The 14,066-nt window shown below is 37.5% G+C and overlaps 1 protein-coding gene across 1 annotated transcript in view; it reads left to right on the forward strand.

Annotated features, from left to right (window-relative positions):
- The window catches only part of LOC139161983 (sodium/potassium-transporting ATPase subunit alpha-1), a 29,074-nt gene that overhangs the window by 891 nt on the left and 14,117 nt on the right, over positions 1–14,066 (forward strand). The window contains exons 2-5 of the mRNA XM_070741870.1: positions 11,298–11,405; positions 11,800–11,859; positions 12,299–12,502; positions 13,822–13,935. Coding sequence (XP_070597971.1) covers positions 11,298–11,405; positions 11,800–11,859; positions 12,299–12,502; positions 13,822–13,935 — 486 coding nt within the window. The remainder of the gene's footprint in view (positions 1–11,297; positions 11,406–11,799; positions 11,860–12,298; positions 12,503–13,821; positions 13,936–14,066) is intronic.

A 14,066-nucleotide genomic window follows, 5' to 3' on the forward strand; every position in this document is an offset into this window, starting at 1 on the left:
GTTCGTGTTAAGTTTTTAGAAAGACCTGTTGAAAAAATAAAATAAAATAGAAATCCCACAGGAACCAACTGTTCTCCGAGTTAGAGACTTTATCTAACTCCATATAGACTTTATCTATGTGGAGTTAGATAAAATTATGTCTCGGAGAAAGGGAAGAAATTATCATCCAAGTAGGAGACTTTCGTTTTGGCTTTGAAATGCCTACCATTCGGCCCGCAGCCTCCCCGTCTTGTCCGGTTAATCCTTTCTGTTACGGTTCCTCCTTCGGTTTAATGTGTTAAGTGACGGTTACCTATTTGTTAATTAAGCAGTTTAATGTTATGGCATGAGGTAACTGAAAATATGCGGGCACACATAGCATATTTATCTTTTGTTTAGTCAGAAACGCCTGTGGAGAAGAAGTATCACTTTCTTCGCTTGAATAGCTTTTAAAATACAGTACTGTACTTTACTTTCTAACCAATGAAGTTAGAAGAGTTAGCAAAGTGAAAAAGATAAGCGGACCGGTTCAGCTTTTACTGTACTGGACGTAACTATTTTTAAAGCAACCTTCCAATCTGAAAAGAGTGAAATCCTCAGCATGATTTTTTTTTTAAAAGAAGTGTTTCTTGCACTCCTGATGTCTCCCGAAGAAGAGATTAGGTGAAAACTTGCCAGCGGGGTGCTGCCATTTTGTCTGTTCATTCACTTGTGGAAATCTGCATGCTTTAAAATTAATCCATGCCTAGAAGAACTACCAGAATCCCGAGGAAAGAAGCCTAAATGAAAAATGTGCTCGCTTGGTTATGCCTCCAGTTTTTGTCTGAGGCATGATGGGTTTAGACCTGAATGTGAGCCCTTGTCTATGTGTTTTGGGAGTTGGTGTTTTTCCGCTCCTGTCCTTGCCCCACCCAATCTCTTAGGACTCTTTCCTGGTCTAAAGATTGGTCCAAGGTCATTGGGTTGATTGGTGACTGTTCACAGCAGGGCTGTTTCAGAACCAACAAACAGAAAGGTTTTTCCTTGTGTTAATGTTGAAATCGTGTGTTTGTGTACTTGAATATTTGAATCTTATTAGAGCAGCTTTCTTTCGCTCTTTCTGCATAGGCCTTGAGGGCCTAGATCTGCAGAATGATTGCTGCTTGCAATGGTTCATTAAGTAGGGCAGGTGGAAACAAGAGAGGCTGTTGCCACATTGTGGAAACTTCTATAAAATCCTGTGGTTTGATGCAACAGCTTGCTTCATTTTCAAATGCGTATGTGATTGTTTCAGACAGAATGGATACTGTTATTTTTTAATGCCTTTTGGGTGAAAGTTGGGAGCTTGAAAAGAATTCCAGCATAAAGCCTGGTCATGTAATTGAATAAACTAAGCTGCTTGACTGTTAGGAATTTTGTTGGTTTTCACAGAACTGCAGTTACAGAAGCAGAAGAATCATAGTGTTTTCTTAGCTTTTTGTCTCTTTGCTTTCCCAGTTTTTTAATAATAATTTTATTAAAACATTACAATTAAAAAGATAAAAATTGATATAAACTTGAAAAAAAGAAAAAAGAAATAAAATCAGAATGTGCAGAAAAAACAGAAAAAGAAAAAAGATTGTAAGAAGAAAGAAAAGAAATACAAAGAAAGTATTTACACAAGTATAAACAATTTTAGTAACTTATCACTTTCTCTTAAACTATTTAAGTAATTTTTCTTCTTCTTTAAAACCTCATTGTTTAAGTCCTAGTCAGCAAAAGTCAATTACTAGAAATGAAAAACATATTAGTTCTAGCTTTGATCAAATATCTGCCATTATAGACATGCTTAAAACATGCTGTGAAAGTGGAACAAGTTTTATCAGATGAGATGTAGAATGATATGAAACATGGATTTAAAAATGAGAAAAGTTGGTTAACTTCTGGATTCATTGTTCACCAATATCCTTCAAAATATGCAGTGTTAAAGTATTTTGCTCCATTCTGTATTAATAAGTGAAACATAAGTATTCTTTAGTTCATTCTGGATCCCTTTAGAGTTTTAAGTCCAATCCTATCAATTTAAAAAATAATTGAAAACAACAGGAAGGATTCTTGTAATTAAATTCCAAAATCTTATTTCAAGCGCATCTGGGTGCTTAGCCTGTAACTTTCCAGAATCAATATTCTAGTCACCCTTTCACTAAAAAAAAAGCTTTAAACCTTAAACGTGCCTTAAAAGTGTCTTTCATAAAAGTTTGAAGGAGACCCACTGAATGATACAAAACCTGTCATTCCAAAGGTTCCAAATAGCTGAAGAACAGTTACTAAGCAATTTCCAAAAATGATTAGAAAGAGAAGTATACAAACCCAATATCCATAAAGTCACCAGCCATGAAGGCATTCCATCATCAACCATGAGGGCATCATCATCACTGAGGGCATCCCATCATCTCCAAGTCACTCAACAGAGACCACTGTCTTCCAGTCACATCATGTGGATGATCCCAAAACTGATCCTTGTTATGAGAAGAATTCTAAAGAGCTTCCAGCACAATTGTTAGCTCAGCTCTCAGCGGAATCATTTTCAATTTGCCAATTGTTCCCCAAAAGTCCAGTTTTAGTATAGTTTTGAAGATGTACCAAATTTATTAGAATTGACTGCCTCTAGATAGTTCTATGCAGTTATGCTGTGTTGAGGAAACAATGTTAATGGCCAACGAGGTATGCATTTGCTGGATTGATTAAAATTCTGCCGCAATTTTTTTTTTTACTATAGTTCTGAATGGCAAATGATGGAAAGTTTTGATTTGTCTGTCTGTAAAATTTTTAATACATTTATAAGCTTCCTAGCTGTATATTCCTAGCTTTATATTAGCAATTGGTAGCTTTCAGGGGTGCGGGGAGGGTGTGCAAATAGTTAAGGCTTGGGAACTTAGGTTTCCCATACTGCTTAATTCATTTCACTGTGCAGCTATGAAATTGTATCTTTATTGCAAGAAATGTAAGAGCATTTTTTGATTGCTCTGTTACTTCCTTGGTAAAATAAACAAAGCTGAGATTCTGTAGTTTGAGGATTTTCCTTGTTAGCACTGACTTCATTAAACAAATCACAGCAAATCACCTTTGATTTAGAAGAGTCAGATTTGGATTTTAAATAAAGAGTAGCAATCATGCTATACTAAAGACTCAGAAGAATATGTATTTCAACACCAGAGAAATGGAAAAGTACTTGAACCTATCTTGTTTTTCTTTGAGTGAGTGAGATCCTTGGGTTTGGTTCTTACGTAAGCAACAATTCATGTATAGTTGCAAGGCTTTCCTGCACAGATGATTACTGTAAATGTAAATGGGAACTTTCCCGTTTAATTGAGGTTATGGATGTTAGCCAGTAGCTTTTTTTTCTTTCCTGAGTGCACTATTTTCAGTTTTAACCATATGTAGTTGAGCTATGTTGGAAGACAACTTTTATGTGCCCTTTGTTTGACACATGAACGGCCTTCCCCTTCTGTAACTAAAATCTCTTTGTAGGGAAGTATTTTATAGCACTGAGAAGAAAACAAAGCAATTGTATTAGTGGAACATAAAAATCAAAGAAGAGGTGGTTGTAAAATCAAACATATTTTTAAAGAATTCATTCAAATGAATTCTTGGTAGTTAAAAAAATAGTAAAAGATTTTCTAGCATTTAACTATAGTTATTTTTAGGATTTTCAATATTTCTCCCTCCCGTTTCCCACAAGTAGTACACAAAGAGAAATTTCATACTGATGATGATCCTGTAACATACTGAATTACCCTGAAAAGCTCTCCTTAGCATCATCAGAGTTGTTTTCTTCTATCTAAAAATCAGAAAAGGTTTTGGAAGCTTTTACACAGTAAAAAAAATATTGACTTGGAAATGGAATCTAGGAATGGATATGTTTTACATAAAACACTGTGCTCAGAATACCATCAAGCACTTCTAGAACATAGGATTTACTTTGGAGGGAACGAGTTTGTTCCAGAAATCTCCCTAACATACCTAAATCTTTATTACCGGTAATTCAAATTTTGCACATTCCTAGTCAAAAGGGCTTTGATTTTTTACAAGTCTGATCAGGCTCAGCCAAGCATGGTTGGGACAAGAGATGTATCCAAAACATCTTGCAGCTTGATGGCTTATATTAATGTATCCAAGTGCTGATATATGTAGCAAAATAAGTGGGAGAGGCATCCTACAAATGTACAGAATCATCTTAGCTCTTCCAGGTTTTCCAGTTAAAACATACATTTTGGAAAAACTGATTTCAGGAGTGCTTCTAGTCCAGATCTTGAGATAGTCCTTGGTCCATGTTAGTCTTCCTTTTTTTTTTTTTTTTTTTGTGCAAGATTCAAATTGTTTAAAACGTATTTTAAAAACTATGCAATTTGTCTTTAAAAAATCAACATGTTTATGTCGTAAGAAAAGAAAATGAGTGAGAGTATGGGGGAGAGAGCGTATACTTGCCTTTCTGTTGTGACACAGTAAGGAAATTTAATTGCTGCATTTGGGCATGAAATAACAATACCGTAGTCAAGGTGTTTGTGCTGTAAATTGGTCCTACATCTTCAGCTCTCTGTAGAAGTTTAAAGATAATACCTTGTACCAAGGGATCATTTTTGCCAGGGGAATAAGCTTCCACAGTTGTGATCTCCTTACATTGACTTAGCTATTGTCTCATAAGCCACATTTGTTAAAGCACAGTGCACAATGAATAAAAATCTGGACAGCACATGGTAAAAAGATATTTTGAATGTACTGTATATATTTTATGGGCATAAAGTGAAAAATGGCTGCCTTAAATCCCTATTGTTTGTTCATAAACTATGCAAATAGAAAGCATTTGAAATGGGGGGAAATTATTGGGGGAGGAGCTCCCATTATGTCCCTCCCCCCCCAAATAAGTAAAAATTATTGATTTTGTTCACTTAAGCTGTTCTCTGGCAATGCTGGTGTACTAGACAAATCAAAATATTGACTGATATGGGAGAATACCTTTTGTGCTTATGTATTGTATTACAAATGGAGAGTATACAGCTGTAGCAGTAGCATGAGAAGAGGCGTTGTGGCCTGAACAAACGAAAGGAAAGAAACAAATGCAGTAAGGCCCACTTTACCTGAAGCTATCAAAGAAGAGAAAATCTGACTCATAAGTAATAGTTCCATTTTAGTCAATTTAGATGTGCCCCCCCCCCCAGCCTAGAAATATTGCAAGCTTCTGGTTCACTGGAACACAGGAGTGGCCTTTCATTCCTTTGTAGAGAATATAATTTGTATCTGAAAAATGCCACTTCAGGCAACCCAAAAGAGAGCAGTGGGATGAGCTTTGAACAGCAATTTGTCCGTCTTCAAAAAGAACTTGTCGCGAAAAGAACTTGTCATACTCTGGGAAGGGAGAACGAACATTGGACTGCCCTGGGGTGATGCAATGGAGTGGGGCTTTTTGCTGCTTAAAGGGATTAATTTTCTGGTATTACAATTCTGTGAAATGTGTCAAAGGCTTAATACAATTTTACTTCAGTTTCCTCCATACTTGTCTTGGGAACTTTAAGAGCTAAAGGGGGGGGGGGGGCCTGCATGTAGACAGTGGCTGCTAATATGCATTCTAAAAATTATGTAGAAACAAAATGCTTCTTTTTTGGATGGAATTACAGTAATATTATATTAGAAAGTCCTGAAATAGAAAATTGTAAATACTGTATAGATACACCATTTATGAGGTGGCTACTGAACTGCTCAGAATAATGCCTTCTCAGGTTGTAAAATACTTTATTGTAATATAAAACCGGGTGATTTCAATTGTGGTTGAAACTGAAGATTGTAGCAGGTGCAGTGAAGCCTGTTGTGGAAATGAGGTCCTTTCCCCCCAATAGGGTTATGAATGTAATGGAAAATTAGATTCTCTTTTGATCTGGAGCCAATCATTGTACCCCAGAAATCCTGCCAAATCATTTTTAAATGTGCCATGGTTTGGCAGAATCAAAAACTCAGAACACTATGGTTGTACAGAGGTCCGTTCAGGTGAAGCAGTATCTGGATGGTGCAAGTAGATGTGGGTTAGGCTGACGTGGACCACCCCTGCTTCTTTTAGCAGCTGCCAGAGTGGCATATTCGACTGGCCCACTTGCACTGCACTCCACCCTTCCTAGCTCTTTCCTCTCGCTCCTCATGGTTGTTGCTACCGCCACCATTTGCAATGTCCTGGTGAGCACATTCCAATTGACCCTCTTGGCCTCATCTTCTCAGCACTTCCCCCCCCCCCAGCTGCCATCACCAAGGGGTTGGGCTCCTCCTCCTCAAACCAGTTCTTCCCAGGATAATTGTATTTCAGGCCATGCCTAGAGCAAAACAGCTCTTCTCTTGTTCTACACATGAGCTGAAGCACCTCAATTATGCATGTTTTGGTTCAGGCACAGCCCCCTCAAACGTGTTGTTTCAGGCAGAATTGTGCATATCCTTATTTTCCAGTTTGTACATGTAGGTGGCTTTCGACCTCATATTAGGAGTCATGCCTCTCTGTTCTAAGGAAATCCCTTATTTTTAGTTTTGAAACCATTAAAAAATTGTGCCTGGTGGCAACCAAAAGTAGGCATAGAAAAAGGAAGTTTTCTAATTCACATCAAGTTTGATATGACTTTATGTATTTTTCAGAGCTATGATAGGAAGGTGATTTGGGGATGTGGTGTGTGTTCTTCCAGGATGTGGTGTGTGTTGTTTTTTGGTTTTTGTTTTGGTAAACTATCCAGTCTTATGTTATAGTCTTGGGATTGATTTGCTGGTCTAAACTGGGATATGTGATTGTTTGGATCCAAGCATAAAAAGAGGCTTCAAAGCATAGAGCTTCTATCTGCAGCTCTGTAAAGAGAGTCCTTTTTTCCTGGGTTCTCCTGGTTGCCTCTGCATTGCAGCTGCTGTGCAATATTGGGAAAAGGCGTGGCTATTTCAAGACAAGGCAGCCAAGAGAGGCAGTGTAATTCTGCTGAGGAATAGTAGAGGGATGCAGCCTGTTTTGCAGTCCCAAAGTCTGGGCTGTCAACATTCTAAGACTTACAATAAATGTTTGTCAATCCAGTTTGTGGTAGGCAAGCACACAAACACACACATGGAAGAAAATACTAGCTCACTTTCCTGCAGAGTCATGTCTATAATTTGTGTGGTCTTTGTAAGCCAAATTTGTGGGGTTTTACAGGGGAAAAAGTTCAGTCCACACAGTGAAAGAGAGACCTTGTCTCTGAAATAATTTGTGGTAAGGCTAAAAGCTCCAATTAAAAGAGATTAATATTGGCTCGGATTGGATGAAATCTTGTTCTCAGGTTTGTTTCCTCATTGTACACTAGCCTTGTTGTGACTGAACGCTAATCTTTTGTCTGGGCTTCTCAAACAGTGGCATCCTCTAGGGACATATCACACTTGGGATATCAAAAAGAAAAAGTGCTTTGCAGAGGAGGCTGGCACCACCTTAAAAAAAGCTTTTTTCCACATACTGTAGTTGCCATGTGTCCCTAGAGAATACTGTACTTGAAGGAGACATTGTCAACATAGCCACCTCCCTCCAAAGCATCTTTTCTGCTTTGAGTCTAGAATGCTGCACATCCCTTCTTTGTGCCCTGTAATTCAGAAAAAAAGTATTTGTAGCTTTTCTTTCTTCCTGTCTTTAGGGGGAAAGTGAATCACCATACAAAAGTAATTGTTCTGCAAGTGTTTCTGAGACTAGAGAACAGTAGCGTTTCTAAGTCTGCTTGAGAGCCTGTTTTTATGACGTCATTATAATAACAGAACAGATTCCCAGGGACTTTGTTCTGGTCTTCTCTCTGTTCTTATCTTGTCCAGATTGAAGGAATAGCCCTCCTACACCTCCCCCCCTCCATGTTTTGGTTTGAGCACATTGTTAACTTTGCAAATCATTAAAATGTGGAAGAAATCTTGACATCTTTAAAATTTTCATAGTGTCTATCTAATTGAAATGCAACTTGGCTAGGTGTGTAATATTGTTTTGCATAGCCTGAGTTACAGCACTACCATATTTTTTGCATAAGTAAATGTTTTGACTGTACTTCTAAAATTACATGTATGGACAGACTTTGCCATTTGGGTGAATATATCACATGAGTAAGCACATCTTTTAATACTGAAGATCTTAATTAACAAATCTACTGTGCGTCAGGTAATTTAAGCAACCTTGCTGTATTTCATTGAATACTTGGATCCATTTTCCTTCCTCATACACAATCATGGACTAATGTTTCAGTATGAAATCCTGGTTGCAGGCTTCCTCACCCCGCTTCTGCCCAGGCTTGATCTTAATTGAAGGAATTTCTTGCATATTTACCAGAAACTAATGGATTAAATAAGACTTTATCCTCCTGATTAATTGTGTCCAGTACAGTGCCCTGTTGCTGATTGAATGGCATAGTAAGGAAGTAGGTAAGTGCTACTCCAGTGCTTCATCTAAATTAAATATCAGCATATATTGATGCAGAAAATTTTGTAAGCAATTGGTCAGCCATGATATTACGCAAAGAGTTTAGATTCAGGCCAGTAGTTCAAGGGAGGAATGTATGTTTGGAAATGATGAGGCAGAGGAGAAAGATTAAAATAACAATGGTGGATTATGCTCACTTTTAAAGTGTGTGTGTGTATGTGAGGAATAAAGTGATTTTGACTGAAGCAGTTTCCTGTGTCCTTATCTGATGATAACCTAAGATTTTTTGCTTGTATTTAAAATAAGCAGTTAGGATAACCGAAATGTCATTCTTCCAAATAGCTTCTTTTTTGAAATGTTTTCCCCTTCCCCTCTTTTTAGGAGGGAAACAATACAGGAACAAAAGTCCCATTCTGGCTCTCAGTGCTCTTCCAAATTTATTTATTTATTAGATTTTTATGCCGCCCCTCTCCGTAGACTCGGGGCGGCTCACAACAACAATAAAACAATTCAAGACAAATCTAATAATTTAAAAAACATTTTAAAAAACCACTATTAAAGCAGACATACACACAAACATACCATACATAAATTGTATAGGCCCAGGGAAGATGTCTCAATTCCCCCATGCCTGATGACAGAGGTGGGTTTTAAGGAGTTTACGAAAGGCAAGGAGGGTGGGGGCAGTTCTAATCTCAGGGGGGAGCTGGTTCCAGAGGGTTGGGGCCGCCACAGAGAAGGCTCTTCCCCTGGGACCCACCAAACGACATCGTTTAGTTGACGGGACCCAGAGAAGGCCAATTCTGTGGGACCTAATCGGTCGCTGGGATTCATGTGGCAGAAGGCGGTCCCGGAGATATTCTGGTCCGATGCCATGAAGGGCTTTATATGTTCCATAGCCCTGAGTATGTGAAAAACATGAACAAAGTATTATCCCTCCTATCTGGGCTCCATTTTCTCTTGATAATAACCTAACCTCTGCAAAAAACTTTTGAAGGATACCATTGGCAACCAGACTTAGATTTTCCACAACTTGTTTAAAAGTGCGAGCGGCTCTGTTTACCTTCTTAGGCAACAGGAGGAGCAGGGAATGTAGTTTTCCACTATTTTAAATCTCAGCACTTCCATTCTTAAGGCTTCTCCTTTGAGGAATATGCCAAGAAATAAAAATTTGAAACGTTAATTAAATCCTTCGCTCTATTTTGTGAAATAAAGTATGTGTGAAGTAGAGCATTTGTGAGTCAGGAGTCACGCGGTAAAGACTAGGAAGAGTTTTTATCAGGATCCAGGCAGGACCCTGCAAGCAGCCGTTAGAGGGGGGATGGATGCCTAGAGAGGAATGGGAAAGAGGCCACCCCATCTATGCCGTCCCAGTCCTTGGAATGCAGTCAGTATTATGTGTAAGAGTTTTCACATTCTCTTCAAATAATAGCTGTTGGGAGAGGGAGGAAAGTCCTTGGAGCAGAATTTGAGTAAAAATCGTGGCTAAGTTCAAAACGACCTGAGATCTTTTTATTCTTCCTCCTCATGGTCTATTTGATATGGTAAAAATAGTTATTTAAATGTCCTATCTTGATCAGTTTAAGGTTTGTTCCTTCATTATAGGATTTGTAAATATTTGTACATACTGGTCTTAGAAACTGACCATTCTTAAGAAAAAATGGATTAAAAACAACTTAATCACCCTGAAACAAAGGCATTATACATAAGGCAGTTGCAGTTCAAATAATAAGATGCAGAACTAATTAATTTTGTATTAACATTTGCATTTGATTTAACTTAAAAATGTACATGCTGCCTTTCAAAATAGGATGTTTCTTGAAAAAGGAAATGTTTAGGGCTGAAATATTTATGTGTAAGAGTACATTACATTTACCCATTACATGAAATATATTCCAAATGAATGAATATGAAGTATACGTGTCGCAGGATAATGTTGCAGGATTGAAATCTGGGTCGCTCGCTAGGATCAGACGTTTTGTCTTTTGAGCTTTCTCTGAGAAATTCCCTCAGGATGGGCTCCAGCATGAGTCCAAAGCTTGAAAGACTAACCCTCTGGTCCCAATGACTGACCCGAATTGGATCCTGCAACATTTCAAATGGTACAGTAAGATTAAAGAACCATTTCTCTAACTTCAAATGTGTAGCCAAAAATGTTTTCTAAGGCTTCTTGTATGTATGTATGTATGTATGTATGTATGTATGTATGTATGTATGTATGTATGCATGTATTTATTTATTTTATTTATTTATTTATTTATTGGATTTATATACCGCCCCTCTCCAAGGACTCAGGGCAGTTTACAACATACAAAAACAATACAAAATACCTAAACCCAATTAAATTGTATGATGTATTTATTTATTTTTTATTAAATTACTTCCTTATCCAGAAGTGATTAGCCTAATACCATGACTGTAATTGTATGATGTTATTTGTTTTACCTGTGATTAGCTGTGCAGGCTACATTGTAATCAAGCAGACTATATTATCGGTAATTTCATGAATGAAATGAGCCAGTAGAATAAGCACTTTAAAAAGCATTACTTTTTGTTTGTTACTTTACGCATAAAGCTTTACGAACAAGGTCTTGTGATTTTGTTTTGTGACATATGCAGTAGGCTTTTGTGGCACATTATAGATAGGCCATTGTCTTTAATACATTGTGAAATTTGAGAAGGATTGAGTATTCTATACTGATTGTTCTTAGGATTTTTTACATAAACGAGCAAAAATATCAGAGGAGGAGAAGTAGCATTAGAACCTCTGTCTAAAGGTCTGAAAGGCTGATTAGAAATTGAGAATGCACAACTGCATGGATTAGTCAGTTGGAATTGGGTAGTAAATAAATTCAAATAAATCACTAAAATAAAATAAAAACTGACCTGGTTCATTGTGTCTCTAACTTTCCTATAGACTGGACGTGACAAGTATGAACCTGCAGCTACATCTGAGAATGCATCAAAGAAGAAAAAAGGAAAAAAAGAAAGGGATTTGGATGAACTAAAAAAAGAAGTTGCACTGGTAAGAAGAATTTTTATACACAGTAGAGATGAGGAAATTAACATAATGCTTGGGCTGTCAAGAATTGTCAATTTTCTGACTTTTAAGTTGACTATCTTGGATCAGACCATTTTGGATCTATGATGATTTTAATAGTTTTCCAAATTGGCTTAGAGAATTTGCCATCTCACTGTCATCAAAACTCTGGATGTAGGGTAGTAAAAATGGTAATTTGGTAATTGACACCATATAGTGCCTTCTCCCTTAGCACACCCAGGCTTAAACTTCAGGTAAACTTAATTTGTTTATCAACTTGGAATTCTTTCCCATAATTGTTCTGCTTAAACTCCATCAATATATTGATGATATTCTTGGATACCTTAATGTGGCTTCACTAGTCTTTTTCACTTTGCAGGATGATCACAAACTCAGCCTTGATGAACTTCATCGCAAATATGGAACTGATCTCAGCCGGGTAAGTTAGTCAGTTTTGGATGGCATTTTCTGCTTTGAATGTACAAAACACTTGTACTGGGAGGAATACAATGTCAGTTCATGTACTTTAAGGACTGTGGTCTTTTATTAGTATTGGAAGACAACAGGTTTTTTATTTTTTAGATTTAATGTTTTTAATGTTTTGGATTTCATGCATTTTAATCTATTATTATATGCTGAAATAGCTCAAGCAGGCAACATTCAAATAATTGTAATAGGTAAAAGGAACAAATTTTTCAATGACTATGGCTATTTGGAAAAAGTTGTTTTGAAAGTATGAATGAGTGAAAAACCGACATGTTTCTCTGTTATTTAAGAAAGCAACTCTGCTATATTACAATGTGACAACTATAATTCTTTCTAGTAACCTCCATGTTGCATTTTCTGTAATTGAATTTCTTATTCTTTCTGTGTCTTAGGGACTGTCTGCTGCGCGGGCTACAGAAATCCTGGCTCGAGATGGCCCTAATGCTCTCACTCCCCCTCCCACAACCCCAGAATGGGTTAAATTCTGCCGGCAGCTCTTTGGAGGCTTCTCCCTTCTGCTTTGGATTGGAGCTCTTCTGTGTTTTCTGGCGTATGGTATTCATATTGCAACAGGAGAAGAGCCTAATAATGACCATGTACGTGCGGTGAGGTGGGGAGGGGATTGAAAATGAGAGGTATAACTGAATAGCCCAGTTTAGATATCATGGGAAATCATGATGGCCCGATAAGTCAACACATTGGCTGTGGGCCTTGAGGTTATATGTCTGTCAGAAGAGGTTCCTGGAAGATTTTACTTCTACTCACTGTAACCCAGATTGGGGGAAGGATATATTCTCATGAAAACATAAAGAACTTAAGTTTTGATTTGTCCTTATTGGTTATGGCTGTCATTTCTGCTTGGAGTAAGTATAAACATGGTGGATATGATCTAAGGCAAGAGTCACCAACCTTTCAGACCTTAGGGACCCTTAAATTCATAATTTTAAATTCCGTGGAACACCAATATGATCTGCCTAATAACCGGTGGGGTGGGTGGGCATGGCTAGGTGGTCATGGGACTGGGTGGGCATGGCCAATTCTATGTCACTCATCTTGAGGGGTGCCTCAATGGTCTCTATTCACCCCTCCCCTGCCAGCCACTCTTCATGTCCCTGCCAGGGCTTCTTAGGGCCCCAACAGGAAGCAGTTGCTGGATCTAAGCAACCACCACGAGAAAGAGTTGATAAAACAGCTGGTTGAGTTCAATTTGGATCTGACCGAGAAGCAGGACTCCTGATTTAGTGCAATATTAAAAATGCTAATAATTTTCCTGCAGACCACCACAATTTTCTCATCAACCACTGGTTGATGACCACTGATCTAAGGCTATGGAGCAATCCAGATGGGAGTTGAAAATGTGATTTAGATTTTTTGTGTATCACCCATAAATTCACCTTAAACCAGATGCCACTTTTCCCAACTATAGAAATCAGTGATTCAAGCCGAGTTATTTTAAGATGGTCCCTGCAAGTGCTACATATTCACTACACATGCTCAAATTACATTTTGCCCTTTGAATTCAGGTTTCTGCATGACACATCTATGATCTGCCTCCAAAAGCTTGATTTGTGTATTTGTAGTGGCATTACCAGCTACGTTTAGGGTGGGCCAACTTCAACATCAACATTTTAAATTTCACAACCGGTTTCTCTCATTGTTTAATTTAAGAATTAGATTAAGTTATGGCCCCTTCTCCCTCTGACCTGAAAATAGCTTGCTGTCTTGCTTTTTCTTCTTTAAATTCTTCTCTTCTTATATTATTTTCATCAGCATAATCGTTGGGAACATTTTTGTAAAAATAAGTGCCTACATACAATTAATGTTGCAAATTCAGAGAGCAAAATTTACAGAGATTTGTGTGAGTAAATAATATCACTTAAAAGACTGAGTCACATATACTTGTATATACTTGCAGTTATATCTAGGTGTTGTGCTGTCTGCTGTTGTCATCATAACTGGGTGCTTCTCTTACTACCAAGAAGCAAAGAGTTCAAAGATCATGGAGTCCTTCAAAAACATGGTGCCTCAGGTATGAAAGTGCTAAAGTTTCAAGATTTTTTAAAAAGTACATGTTATAGTTATAGTTTTTGTTATTATTTTTATTGAATACACACAAAATGCAAAACATATAACAAACAGGTGGGGCATTTATAGTCCCCT

This window comes from Erythrolamprus reginae, chromosome 2, assembly GCF_031021105.1.
Source record: "Erythrolamprus reginae isolate rEryReg1 chromosome 2, rEryReg1.hap1, whole genome shotgun sequence".
Lineage (NCBI taxonomy): Eukaryota > Metazoa > Chordata > Lepidosauria > Squamata > Dipsadidae > Erythrolamprus > Erythrolamprus reginae.